General features: G+C 39.2%; 1 protein-coding gene across 1 annotated transcript in view; it reads left to right on the top strand.

Moving 5' to 3' along the window:
- The window catches only part of ppm1g (protein phosphatase, Mg2+/Mn2+ dependent, 1G), a 55753-nt gene extending 42712 nt beyond the window's left edge, over window positions 1-13041 (top strand). The window contains exons 9-10 of the mRNA XM_063056473.1: window positions 770-872; window positions 8388-13041. Of these exons, the coding sequence (XP_062912543.1) occupies window positions 770-872; window positions 8388-8570 (286 nt within the window). The 3' untranslated portion in view covers window positions 8571-13041. The remainder of the gene's footprint in view (window positions 1-769; window positions 873-8387) is intronic.
- Window positions 13042-14807: the final 1766 nt, after the last annotated feature.

Genomic DNA, 14807 nt, shown 5'->3' with positions numbered 1-14807 from the left:
TACCTCTTTAAGAACTGGATGCATTGCTTTCAAGTATGTTCATGAGTGAGATCGGTAGGTGTCTTGATTGGGCAGCAAGGTGGAGGAAATGCCTGAACTGCAGAGCAGGGAGGCAGGGCTGAGAGATCCATTTTTGCTTCTGTTTCTGATGTTCTGTTTGGCTTACTTCAACCATGAAAGGAAGTTGAAGTATTGCCACTATTTTCTGTTTCATTACTAAGCATGGCAAATTGGGATCAGGCACCTGTTGACTGTGAAAGAGTTGATATTTTTAGCTTGTGACCTTTCATTGGAGTGATAAACACTGCATATCTTTATATGAAAGATGATATTGCTGTGTGAAAGTTGTGCATAGCACAACAGTCTGAAGAGAATCTCCACACATTGTTAAATCTGAATAATTAAATTATTATCTTCCCTTTTCCTCTAGGTTTTAGACCTTGTTGAATCACATGTAGATCTGCTTGCTGATCTCGGTATAATCGATAGGAACAAGAAAGAGTTAAAGAGACCTTTTGTTCTTTTCTGCTACATCAGTTTTAACAAACTTGATGATTGGAATACTTAAACTTGAATTTTCCAAAAAAAAAAATCCAGTTCCTTGCCTGATTCCAACAGCGTTAATCTCCAGTTCCTAATTTTAATCTTTTCAGCACTGACTTGATCTGAGAGATTCTGGGAGTTGATAGACGTGCTAAAAGAGCTGAATAGTTTTATTCCTAACCTGGAAGTGGATTGTGCAATTCCAGTAATTTGCTTTGCCTTTCAGGAATGTAATGAGCAGTCAAGAGGTTGTGGATTTCATCAGTGAACGCATCAACAAGCGAGATGAGAATGGAGACTTGAGGATGCTGTCTTCCATATCTGAAGAGGTAGGGGCCGCATCTCCCACACTTTATTCAGGAAGGATTTATGAAATGTACACAAAACGCCGGAGGATTGCAGCAGATCAGGCAGTATCTATGGAAATGAATAAACAGTCAGTGTTTAAGACGAGACCCTTCTTCAGGACTGAAAAGGAAGGGGGAAGACGTCAGAATAAAAAAAGGTCAGGGGAGGGAAGAGGGAAAGGTTTCAGGTGAGGCCAGGAGGGTGGGAAAGGTAAAGGGATGCAGAGGAAGGAATCTAACAGGAGAGAAGAGTGGATCGTGGGAGAAAGGGAAGAAGGAGCCCCAGGTGGAGGTGATAGACAGGTGAGAGGAGGGAGGAGGTCAGAGTGGGGAATGGAAGAAGAGGGGGGAGAGAGGAGTTTTTTTTAAAACCAGAAGGCAAAATGGAAATCCATGCCATTAGGTTGGAAGCTATACAAATGAAATATAAGGTGTTTCTTCTCCACCCTGAGGGTAGTCTCTTTGTGATAAGAGAGGAAGTCATGGACTGGCATGTTGGAACAGGAATGGGAATTGGAATAAAAATGTTTGGTCACTGGGAAATTCTTCCTTTGGAATGGAAGTACTCAGTGAAGTGGTTCCTGCATTATATGACAGATCTCAGTGTCGAGGAAACCACATTCAGAGCACTGGATACAACTGATGAGCCCAGCAAACTTGCAGGTGTAGTGTTTCTGCACCTGGAACAACTGTTTGGGGCCCTGAATGGAGGGGAGGGAGGAGGTGAATGGGCAGGCGTAGAACTTTGGCCACTTGTATGGATAAATGGGGGGAAGATTAATGGGGAGGGATGAATGGACGAGGGAATCATGGAGGGAGTGATTTCCATGAGGTGTCGAGGGGGAGGGAGTAAAGATGTGTTTAGTGGCAGGATCCTTTTGGAGATGATAGAACTTGTGGAGAATGATGAGCTGGATGTGGAGGCTCATGGGGTGGGAGGTGAGGAAAAGAGGAATTCTCACTGTTAGGGCAGCGAGAAGATGGGGAAGTGCGGATGTCCTAAGAAATGAAGGAGGTGCGGGTGAGGGCAGCATCAATGGTGGAGGAAGGGAAGCCTTGTTCTTTGAAGGAGGACATCTCTGATGTCCTGGAAAAGAAAGCCTCATCCTCAGAACAGATCTGGAGGTGACGAAGGAATGGAGAAAAGGAAATAGCATTTTTACAGGAGACTAGGTGGGAAGAGATATAGTCAAGATAACCGTGGGAATCGACAGGTTTATAAAAGATGTCAATCATCACTTTGTCTCCAGAGATGGAGGCAAAGAGATCGAGAAAGGGGAGGGTCCAAGTGAATTTAAGGGCAGGGTGGAAGTTGGAGGCAAAGTTCATGAAATTTGCAAGCTCAGCATGGGTGCATAAAACAGCATCAATGCAGTTGTCAATGTAGTGAAGAGTTGGAGAGAATTACCAGACAAGACTTGGAACATGGATTGTTCTACATAGCCAACGAAAAGGCAAGTACAGCTGCGGCCATGCAGGTGCCAGTGGCTATCCCTTGAGTCTGGAGAATGTGTTGAGGATGAGGGTTATTTCTGCCAGATGGAGGAGGATGGTGGTGGAAGGGAACTGGTTCTTTTATTTAGAAAGAAGCAGAGAGCTTTAAGGCCTTGTTGAGGAATGGAAGTGTATAGGGACTGGACATCCATGGTGAAAATGAGATGGTCAGGGCCAGGGAATTGAAAGTTACTGAGGAGATCAAAAGCATGAGAAGTGTAGGTGGGAAGAAACCGAATCAAGGGAGATAAAATAGAGTTGAGGTATGAGGACATGAGTTCAGTGGGACAGGAGCAGGCAGAGCCAGTGGGTCTACCCGGACAATCAGGTTTGTGGATCTTGGGTGGGAGATGGAAGTGAGCAGTGTGGGGTAATTATTGCCAGTGGATCGGAGTTTATGGTAATTTGCCATTTTGTGCTGGAGGATTTAAGTGGAGGATAAGTGCCATGTTAAAAGATACTTATCTCCGGCCCAATGTTGCTCAACAATGATTGTCATTAAGAGTACCTTTCCAAGCCTGGTATTAATTCAGTTTTTTTTGTGGCACATGAGGTTACTAATTCAGTAATTGAGTTTGCCACAAATCACCTTCTCCTGCAGCACAGTGGTTAAATGGAAAGACAACTCAAAGTAATGTGATCCACTTTTTTTTGGGGGGGTGGACTGAATGCATATTTGGCCATGGGATTACAGATATAGGGATCGGTCTGGCTCATGTACTCTGTGACACAAGAGATTTTGCTCATGTTGGAAATCTTGAGCAATTGGAGAAACTCCGTCAGGCAGGCAGGGGAATGTTTTGGCCCGAGACCCCTCATCATGACTGGAAAGGAAAGCAGCCAAAGCCAGAATGAGAAGGTGGGTAGAGGGGAAGGAGTTCAAGCTGGCAGGTGATAAGTGAGTTCAGGTGAGGGGAGAGGATGTGAAGAAAGACTTTGGGAGGTGGTGGGTGAGTCCAGGTGAGGGGGAAGGGATGTGAAGAAAGAAGCTGGGAGGTGAAAGGTGGAAGAGGTAAAGGGTTGAAGTGGGAATCCAATAGGAGAGGAGAGTGGACCATAGGGAGAAAGGGAAGGAGGAGAGGACCCAGAAGGAAGTGATAGGCAGGTGAGGAGAAGAGAAGGGGCGACAGGGTAACCAGAATGAAAAAATACTGTGAAATGCGGATCCTTCATTGCTATGGTCCCACAGCAGCAGATGGGGAAAGCAATCGTGTTTTTTCTGGAAATTTAACTTTCTTGTTGGTTTCACGGGTGTATTGGTAAACTGTGAACTTAGCAAACTGATATCCAGAGAGACAAGTTCCAATCCCACCACAAATGGGAATTAAAATTCAAGTAATTAAATAAATCTGGATGGAATGATTAGGATTGTGAATCTTCACCAAATAGCTACCATATTCCTATAAAAATTGAACTGCTTCATTCAGTTTTTGTTTTACAGAATTAAATCCCTTGTTACCCTCTGTATAATCCAATCCCACAATGTGAGTGACTATTAACTGCCCTTTGCAATGACCCAGCAAGTCATATAGTTTAAAGATCAGTAAAGGAGGGACAGCATCTATGTCCATAAATTGATTTTCTGCAGAGGTTAATGCATTCATCTCCATGTATAGATTCTTCCCTGTTCTTGCAGTTAAAGAATATTCTGATTTTGAAAAGCTCTGGACATGCAACAAAAAAGGTAGTCTGTTTTGCGCGATACATTTAAAGAAATTAAAATTAAACATGGTATTTAGCTCTTTTGCAGACTCATTTATTTACACCTTGAAAAGGACAAGTTTTGTATCACCTGATGTTGAAATAAACTGAGAAAATGGCCAAATTGTTCTACTGGAAATATGGTTCTGCTTGCCTAATGTTGCCTATACTGTGACACTTGGGCATGAACATAACCAACAGTGGCCTTAATGTTAAAAATTCTCCATTCTGTAAACTAATCAATATAATAAGTAATAGAGCACAAGACAATAAGATATAGGTGCAGAATTAAGCCATTTGATCCATTGAGTCTGCTCCATCATTTCATTATGGCTGATCCATTTTCCCCCTCAGCCCCCATCCCTTCATGTCTTGAATAATCAAGAATCTTATCAACCTCTGCCATTAAATATGTGTAAAGCAGCCGCCTGTAACAATGAATTCCACACGTTCACCACTCTCTGGCTAAAGAAATTCCTCCTCACCTCTGTTCTAAAAAGACATCCCTCTATTCTGTGGTTGTGTCCTTTAGTCGTAGATTCTTCCATCATAGGAAACATCCTCTCCACAGCCACTCTATCAAGGCCTTTCAACATTCAATAGGTTTCTTTTCTTTCTTTTTAAATCTTTTTATTAACTTTTCCAAGATTATAAACAAAATAACAATGTTGATACAAACAGAATGGAATAATCTTATTGTTAATAAACATATACAGAAAAAATTTCAGATAACACTGGTATAATAGACTTCCAAACTCACTATGTAATTAATCATAGAAAAAATACAAAGAAAACCCCCCAAAAAAAGAACTAAATACTAAACTCAAAAAAAGCAAATGGAACAAAACAAGGCTAGACCAATATTTTAAATCAAACAGGTTCAACAATGTCATCAACTTCACTCCTCTATTTATATATTTTAAGTTAATACAAAGGATTTGGAAAGGTCAAATTACATTATATGAAAGTGTTGAATAAGTAGTTTCCAAGTCTCTTCAAGTTTAACTGAAGGATCAAAATTAGCACTTCTAATTTTTTCTAAATTTAAACATAATATAGTTTGGGAAAACCATTGGAATGTAGTAGGAGGACTGGTCTCCTTCCAGTTCAATAAAATAGATCTTCTGGCCATTAAAGTAACAAATGCGGTCATCCGACAGGCTGATGAAGATAAAGATCTATGTTCTACCATTGGCAATCCAAAAATTGCTGTAATAACCATTTAACATATAACCATATAACAATTACAGCACGGAAACAGGCCATCTCGGCCCTTCTAGTCCGTGGCGAACTCCTACTCTCACCTAGTCCCACTGACCTGCACTCAGTCCATAACCCTCCATTCCCTTCCTGTCCATATATCTATCCAATTTAACTTTAAACGACAACATTGAACCTGCCTCAACCACTTCTGCTGGAAGCTCGTTCCACACAGCCACTGCTCCCTAAGTAAAGAAGTTCCCCCTCATGTTACCCCTAAACTTTTGCCCTTTAACTCTCAACTCATGTCCTCTTGTTTGAATCTCCCCCACTCTCAATGGAAAAAGCTGATCCATGTCAACTCTATCAATCCCCCTCATAATTTTAAATACTTCTATCAAGTCCCCTTTCAACCTTCTACACTCCAAAGAATAAAGAGTGTAATTGGATGGGGTTGTAAATCAAAACGCAGAACTGTTGAGATAATATCAAAATTATCTTTCCAATATTTTTCCAAAAGAGGACAGGACCAAAACATAGGAGTTAAGGAAGCCACCTCAGAGTGACATCTGTCACAAATAGGGTTTATACGGGAATAAAAATGGGCTAATTTATCTTTAGACATGTGGGCTCTATGCACTACTTTATTAATGTATGTTTAGCACATATAGAGGAAGTACTGACTAATTGAGAAGTTTTATCCCATTTCTCTATAGGTAGGCAAAGTTGAAGTTCCCTTTCCCATTCATTTTTAATTTTCATTTTTAATCAGATATAGCTGGCTGTAATTTCATAATTGTTTCATAGATGCTATTAATCCCTTCTGAAGAGGATTTAAACCTAAAATTCCATCGATAATATCAGTGGGGTATGAGGTCGGAAAGGTAGGCAACATAGTATTTTTAAAAATTTCTTATTTGTAAATATCTAAAAAAAAATGGGATTTAGGCAAATCAAATTTCTTAGATAACTGTTCAAAAGACATGAAACAGTTATCCAGAAATAAATCACGAAAACATGTTGCACCTTTCGTTTTCCACATCAAAAAGGCTTGGTCCGTAACCGAGGGTTGAACAAAAAATTAGATACAGTAGGGCTTGATAATATAAATTTGTTCAAACCAAAAAATTTACGAAATTGAAACCATATTTGCAATGTATGTTTATAACTATTGGATTAACCATTTGTTTATTCAATTTAGATTGCACAAAAGGAAATGAAGTTCCTAAAATGGAAGCAAAAGAGAACCCTTGTACAGAGTAGCCTTCAAGGTTTACCCAATATGGGCTTGGAATTATATTCCAATCTTGTGTCCAAAATATTAAATATCGAACATTAATTGCCCAATAATAAAACCTTAGGTTAGGCAGTGCTAAACCACCATCTTTCTTGGACTTTTGTAAATATTTTTTACTTAATCTGGGAGTTTTGTTCTGCCATATATGAGGAAAGTTTGGAATCAATAGTATCAAAAAAGGATTTGGGAATAAAATAGGTTTCAATTAAGTCACTCATCATTCTTTTGAATTCCAGTGAATGCAGGCCCAGAGCCATCAAGTGCTCTTCATATGACAAGCCATTCAATCTAGGAATCATTTTTGTGAACATCTTTTGAAGGTGGTTAGTTTAACTCTTATGTGGCGTGTGGCTAAGCGGTTAAGGCGTTGGACTAGCGATCTGAAGATCGTGAGTTCGAGCAGCTGAGGTAGCGTGTTGAACAAGGCACTTAATTACACACTGCTTCAGTCCACCCAGCTGAAAATGGGTACCGGTAAAATGCTGGGGGTTAACCTTGCGATAGACTGGCGTCCTATCCGGGGCGGGGAGTCTCGTACACTCAGTCGCTTCATGCCACGGAAACCAGCATAAGCACTGGCCTGATGAGCTTGGGACAGACTTTTAACTTTTAAGTTTAACTCTTTAAAATACTTTAAGACATCATGACATCATGTGCACTTCAGTAATATATATTATGGATACCAATTAACATGCAGTGTACAGTATAGCCCAGAATATTTACCAGTACAACTATTTCTGTACAGTTGAGGGTTATTTAATGCTGGTACCTCAAACAAATTTAGAACAAAGCCCTTTGTAAAAGCTCATAAATTAACTTAGCGTGTGCTTTTGTAATTATAGCTCTAGGTTGGGTCTACACTCTAATCGTATATTAAGGAAATAGAATTCCTTTGTGTTAATGAATGGTGTGAGTTGACAAGGCTTTTTATCACAGCATTTATTATCTTTTTTTTTTGTGCATTTGATACCCCCTGCTTGTTAACCTCTCCTTCCTGTCCTCTTCTACACCAACGGTGCTTGCCACCAATAAATACTCAGCTATATTTGCCTGACTTTGCATATTGTCTATATACTATGGCTTGGGAATTTGTACCATAGAAATCGATTAGATTTATTATCACTGACTTGTATGATGGCAAACTTGTTTTGTGAAAGCACTGCAGTGCCAAGACATAAATTACTTGGATCTTCAGCCCCTTGTACCCTCCTCCCTGATGGTATTAAGAGAAGGGGACAAGTCTGAAAGGTGAGGGTCTTTCTGCCTTCCTGAGTCATGGCCTTTTGAAGATGTCCTTGATGGTGGGGAGGGTTGTGCCGCTGATGGAGTTGGCTGAGTCTACAATCCTCTGCTGTCTCTTGTTTATTTAAATAATTCATCTTCCAGGTTTGGATGAAGTTTGGTGATGAACTACTAGAAAATATCCTTAGGACAAAACAAGAGCAGTGAAGAATACAGTCAGTGGGACTGATGTTAATCGTGCTATTTATGCTAACACTATAGAAAGCAAAATTTGACTAGCATTGTTATACAGTGATCTGAATGGGTAATTGGAATTCTATACTTCATGTCATTTTCTATCATTGACCTACGTTATTTGATAACTCAAAGCAATTTTCACTGTCTTGGTATGCAGTTCATGTGTAGATATGGGCCAGGAACGAGAATCTAAATTAGCAAAGTTCACAGTGGAAGCCATAGGAGCCTTCTAAAGTTTGTTTTTCCATTGTCTGCAGCAAATCCTTGCATTAAGCTTTGGTGTTTCTTCAAGTCCTCTAGTACTCTTTCACTTTCTGTATTTGTAGCTGCTGGATCACTGTTTGGCACCCGACACGTCTGGAGATGGAACTGGATGTGACAACATGACTTGTATTATCATCACTTTTAAACCGCGGCCTGTGAAAAGCCAGGTTGACTGCGGCAAGCGGAAACGCTGTGACTTGACAGACGATGAGAAAGAAAATGGGAAAAAGGCAAAAAGTGAATAACTTGAAGGGATTGGGAATCAACCGAGACCCAGCATCATTGTGTAATTAAAGAACTTGATATCTTTTTTAAAAAAATATAGCAAGCAATTGCTGAAAATTGTATAAAATAAATCTGCAGTATTGTACAATGTAGCCTTAGTTTGCCACCCTAGATTACTGTGTGTCTGAAGCACATGCCCTTAAGCAGCAGTCAGTCCAGGGGTCCTACATTGTTACTCACACCCTGTCAGAGACAAAAACAAGTGAATGTTTGAGTTTTTCATTGTGGGTTTGGGGAGGTGTGAAAGTTTGAGAATAAATGGGATCCACTCCTTTTTCATGGAATTTTTGATACAGGAAATGCATCAATTCACTCCACAAAAATACTAAATGCTTCAGAAGTCATACTGAATGATTTTTCAATGCAAATGTCTGAAATGAAAACTCATTTTTTTAAAAATAAGAAAGGGGGTGAGATGGTTAAATTGAGTTTATTTCTAAAGTCAACAGTTCATTGAAATGCTGTCTGTCAATGCTTGAAAGTGGAGAAACAATGCATAGTTGATGTTTTGTGCTGCCAATTCGTCTTTTGTGTTGAAGATGAGAATGGGGAGGATGATGTGGAGAAAAATATCTTTAGAATTTTTCAATATTTCAATTTTTAAAAGATCAGGAGAACATTAGTATTTTGACAGTGTATGAAATTGTAATCGTAAAGGCAGTGTTAGATCTGAAAATGGTTTCAGCTTACTTTCACTTCCTTTGTTAAACTGCTTCTACTCATTTAATGTCAAATGCATCATCGACTTCTGAAAGGTATGAAGTCATTGGTATTATCTGAAGCGACACAGATACTATACCTGAAAGGAACTTTCAACCAGTTTTATATATTAAAAGAAAACAGAATTTTTAATTTTTTTAAAGGCTGTTTTTTTCAGTTGCATTTGCTCTATTATACGATCGGAGTACTGTTATCTGAGAACCTTGATAATCAGCGTTGCTGTTTAGTTTCCAGATAATTTGGTCCACAGTTAATCAATTTAAATACTGATTGCATTGTTAATGCAGGATTGATTCTCCTTGTTGCTTTGAGATCCATTTTCAATCAAATATTCACCTTGTTTTTAAAATCACAAAGGTAAGGGCTAATTTTTTTTCTCAATTAAGAATCATGGATTTGCATCCTTGCTTCACCTTGATATTGATGTTTGGTTAGGACGAGAAGCAAAAGGACATGTTCAGCAAGTCGGGCAGCGCAATGGAGAAGGGAAAACAGCCAGCATTTTGGGCTGGCTCCTAAACGATCTTTAACCTGGAACTTTTATGTTTATCATTCTACAGATGATTCCCGTGTGTGTGTTTTTTTTTTAACAACTACAGCATTCTGTTTCCAGCTCGTACTTCCACCATCTACATTTTTTTTTGGTTTGCTTCTGTGATGGCAGAGGGGTAGATTGATGTGGCTATTCATCATGACCATTCCTGACAATTTTTTTTCTTTTCTGGACCATTAGGTGTCATGTACCATTGAATAAGCCATCCATCATATCAAATTGATTTAGTTAACACACCCCTTTTTTAAATAGAAAAGCTGGTATTAGCATACACTGTGGATTCCAGTTAATGGGATGCATCAGGACCCGGTACGTTTCTGCCCAATTAAGTGGCTACCCCAATTATCTGAAGTTTCTTGAAAATAGTTCAAAAGATACATATTTTAAAAAAAGGCAAACTACCATCTAATTGGGTAACAAATATGTTTAAATGAAACACAGAACAAATTGTAACACTATCAATATTATTACAGTATGATAAAACTATTAGTTCGTAATGGTTACTGACGGAAGAATTCATCAGGTGTATGCTGGCGTGTTCCTTTAACTATAAATGAACAAAATCATGCAGACACCTAGTGCAGTTAATGGACTGCCTTCATAGCTTTCCTGCATGAAGTAATGTCATAATCTAATAATATAAATTTCATGACATTCTATGTAGTCACCAGCTCAGGTTCAGTGGTGTTGTCCTTAACATTTTCCTCTTCTTCATATTCCCTGCCTTTGTACTTTGATGCACTGCTTTTCAACAATTGCATCCCCCAAAGCTTCATTTTCGTTGTAACATTCAAGATGAATGTTGATGCCTTCAAATTCTCCAGAGTTCCCAACTTGTTGAAGTAGTGAAATTGATTCAATTTCATTCCAAGCTGTTTCCAGCATATCTAAGCCTGAATGCTTTTTGAAACTGTAGTGAGCAAAACAGTTCTGAATTGTCTTGCTGTTTACTTCTTTCGAACTATCACTGACGAACTGTACTGCCTGTAAAAGGTTAACCCTTGCACTCACTACTTTGCCTGTTGAAGATGTCAGATTTTTTTTCAATTGCTTAAAGAATGTCTTAACTTTCTGTGATAAAACGTATTTAAATTTTTTTGATTTCCATATTCATTGGCTGCACCAAGGATATTGTACTGGAAGACAAAAATTCCAGTGGAAGCATTGACAATTCTCATTCTACATTGGGGTGTATTACACAATTATCAACAATTTTGCTTGATTTCCGCTGTACATTTTATTTCAACTCGCCAGCTATTTTTTAAAATTTCAAAGTCACCCATGCATTCCTATTAGCATAGTATTCAATTGTAAATTATCCATTTTTAGCCCCTAAAGTATCGAGGTTTAACACAATAACCATCAATTTCTTTTTTCAGTTCCTGACATACTTGAACAACACACCAGTTAAGTGATCCATTGCTTCCTTTGAACCTGGTAATGTGTGTTTGTAGCAAAGGGATCAGTCTAGTATGGCAAAATAAAAATAAGCCTTTTTTTAAAATTGGCATTGTAGATATCATCTGTACAAAATTTTTAAATCAAGTTGGGGAATTTTGCAGATTTTCATGTTTCTGCACTTGTAGCATCAGCATTACCGTTTTTGCCATCTGCTATCTTGAATCTAATGTGCCTACATTTCCATTAAACAACAAACTATCTGTTGCTTTAAAATCTTCATGACCCAGCTTCTTAGCTAGCTCCTCTGACTTGTTTTTGTTTCAACACACAACCATTGGTTGAGGGCCTCTTCAACATCTGGATCAACTTCATGCTTTTATTTTTGGATATTCTGTGTTGTCCCTTGTATGCTTCTCACAGTTTATCTTGCTGATGTATCAAGCTTGCAATTATAGATTTTGGCAGTCAGTTATCTTTACCAGCTGATGATGAGTGGTGTTAGGCAGATGGCTTTTAATTTGGTCCAGTAAGGTAATTTTTTTTCAGCTAGAGTCAAATCTTTTTGTGGCATCTTGGCAAGGGTCTCTGTTTTTTTAAAAAAAAAATTAACTTAAAAAAAAAACAAGTTATCAAAAATCAATGCTTTTTGGGTCGGCATCTGTTGACCCAAATGGATAGATAGCACAAATATGCGCAATTGTTTGCATTAAGCCAATGTAGTGTCTAATGGCCACCCAAGTGTATGTGACTAACCGTCTCCTGCCCCAATTAAGCAACAGTGCCACAAATAAATTAAGGGAATCCCAGCAATTTTCTTGACTCGTTTTTGTTCTTTGAGTTGTCCCATATAAACACAGGCTTGATTATCTGATGGCCCAGATCAACCAGAATCCACTATTAATGGTAATATTGCAGCAGTCTCTTTCAAGTGCCAGTTTTCATGCAAATATATTCTGTTTTGGCCAAGTAAAGCACTCTGACTGATGATCATCGATTTTTTTTTTTAGTGCTTTTAGGAAATGTATCTGCATAGATTCTGTTTATTGAGCTGAATAGGTTGCATTAAACCCTTGGAAACCCTCCTGTCTCCAAATCAGTAGGTTGAGGGTTGAGGCCCCGCTCCAGCCACATGGTTGACACTTGGGTCAGGGCGTATTTCAGTGTTGCTTGCATCTGTCTGCCTTCCTAATGTGTTACTTGAAACATTGGAGGATTTTCTGGGGGAAGCTTTAATCTCAGCAGTGTCTAGCCCCAATCATCTCCTTTTGGTTCTGTTGGACCTTTGTTGTGAATGATTGGCTGTTGCAGTTCTCTATATTTCAATAATCAAAGCCTGACTGACTGGCAATATAAGGTGCTATATAAATGACAATTCTTTCCTATTAACAAACATCTGATGTGAAGCCTTGGCCCAATTATTTCTGTCTAACTGTTGTCAGAGTTGTGAACTTTTATTATCATTATAAATGGTTGGATATTTTTGAGGTCTGGGATTTTTTCTCTCTTTAGAAAACTGTGATATTTACATTGATTAACCCTGCTCAGCATGAACTCTTGATTTTATAATTTTAACCACGGCACCTTGTGGATTTGAGCAGTGTAAGAAACATAATCCTCATTTTTTTGTCGTCTTTACACCTTTTATCTTCAAATTTGCTTCAAAATGTTAAATTGGAACTGAAATCTGATAACATCAAATACAAACTTTGGAAGGTTTTTTTTGTAAATAAAAACATACTTGTCATCTTGGCAGGACAGTAACACTTAAATTTCTAGCCTGCTTTGGAGTAAAGGGCACATATGCATGCAGCTACCTCAAGATGAATTGGATGATTTCTCTCTTCACTAACTGATAGTTTTATTCATATTGCAGTGTTTACTGCTGCTTTAGATTAATCCAACAGGAAATCTGCTAAATTTTCATAGTTATGGCTAGGAGGGCAGTGGCCCAAATGCGGTCAGATGGGACTGGACTAGCTCACTGGATAACACAGCTGGCTCATGGCACCTCTTGATGCCGTATGAATTGTTGATTCCTTCCCTTTTCCAACTAATTTTAAATTCAAAATGATAGAAATTGTGGCTGTTCCTTGACATCGTGGTTACCAGATGGAGTGAAATAATCTATGCAAGAGAATAAGGTAGAATCAGAGAGGTCATAAAATATGACAACAGAGGAACGGGCATCTGGACACTAGGCCTCCGTGCCCCTCCTATCCATGTACTTATGTAAGTTTCTCAAAAATATTGAAGTAGAGCCCTCATCCACCACTTCTGCTGGCAGCTCGTTTCCACACTCTCACTACCCTCTGGAGCAGTTCACCTTGAACATTTCACTTTTCATCTGTAACCCATGACCTCTAATTCTAGTCTCGCCCAACCTCTGTAGAAAAAGCCTGCTTGCATTTGCCCTATCTATACCACTTGTATATCTCTATCAAATCACCCCTCATTCTTCCATGTTCCAAGGAATAAAGTCCTGACCTATTCATTCTTTCCTTTTCACTCTGCAACTCCACTCCCTGCAGTATCCTTGTAAATTTTCTCTTCTGCTCTTTTAATCTTAGAGGTGGGTGACCAAAACTGCACACAATACTCCAGCTTGGGTGTCACCAATGCCTTGTACAACTCTTAACATCCTGTACTTAATAATTTGAATTATGGAGGCCAAGGTGCCAAAAGCTTTCATTTTGACTCTTGGTTACCTGTGATTCCACTTTCAAGGAATTGTGGACCAGTATTCCAAGATCCCTTTGTTCTACTACACATCTCAGAGCGCTACTGCGCACTGTAAGCCCTAACCTGGTTTGTCCTCCCAAAGCGTAATGCCTCATACTTGTCTGCATTAGATTCCATTTTTCAACCCCTTTTTCTAGCTGGTCTGGATCCCACTGCAAGCCATGATGATCTTTGTCACTGTCCACTACACCCCAAACCTTGGTGTCATCTTCAAATTTGTTGATCTAGTTGACCACATTAACTTTGAGATAGTTGATATCGATGACAATGGTGGATCATCACTAATCCCTGCAGCACACCACCAGTCACAGGCTTCTAGTCAGAGGCAACCATCTGCTACCTCTGGTGTATCCCACAAAGCCAATGTCTAATCCAACTTGTACCTCATCTTGAATGCCAAGTACCTGAACTTTCTTGACCAGTCTCCCAGGTGGGACCTTGTGAAATGCCTTGCTGAAGTCCATGTAGACAATATCCACCGCCTTGCCTTCATCAACTTTCCTAGTAACTCCCTCAAAAAACTGAGATGGCCTCAATACAACCTACCACATAAAAAACTATGCCGACTATCCCTAAACAGTCCCTGTCTATCCAAATACTTACAATTCAAACCTTTAGAATACCATCCAATAACCTTCCCACTACTGATGTCGGGCTCACCGGCCTGTAATTTCCTGGCTTATTCTTGGAGCCTTTCTTAAACAAAGTCACAACATTAGCTATCCTCCAGCGTCTCACCTATGGCTAAGGACATTTGAAATATCTCTGCCAGGTCCCCCTGCAA

Source organism: Mobula hypostoma, chromosome 8, assembly GCF_963921235.1.
Source record: "Mobula hypostoma chromosome 8, sMobHyp1.1, whole genome shotgun sequence".
Taxonomy (NCBI): Eukaryota; Metazoa; Chordata; class Chondrichthyes; order Myliobatiformes; family Myliobatidae; genus Mobula; species Mobula hypostoma.
The sequence above is the reverse complement of the archived record's forward strand: the minus strand, read 5'-3'. Positions and strand labels throughout refer to the sequence as shown.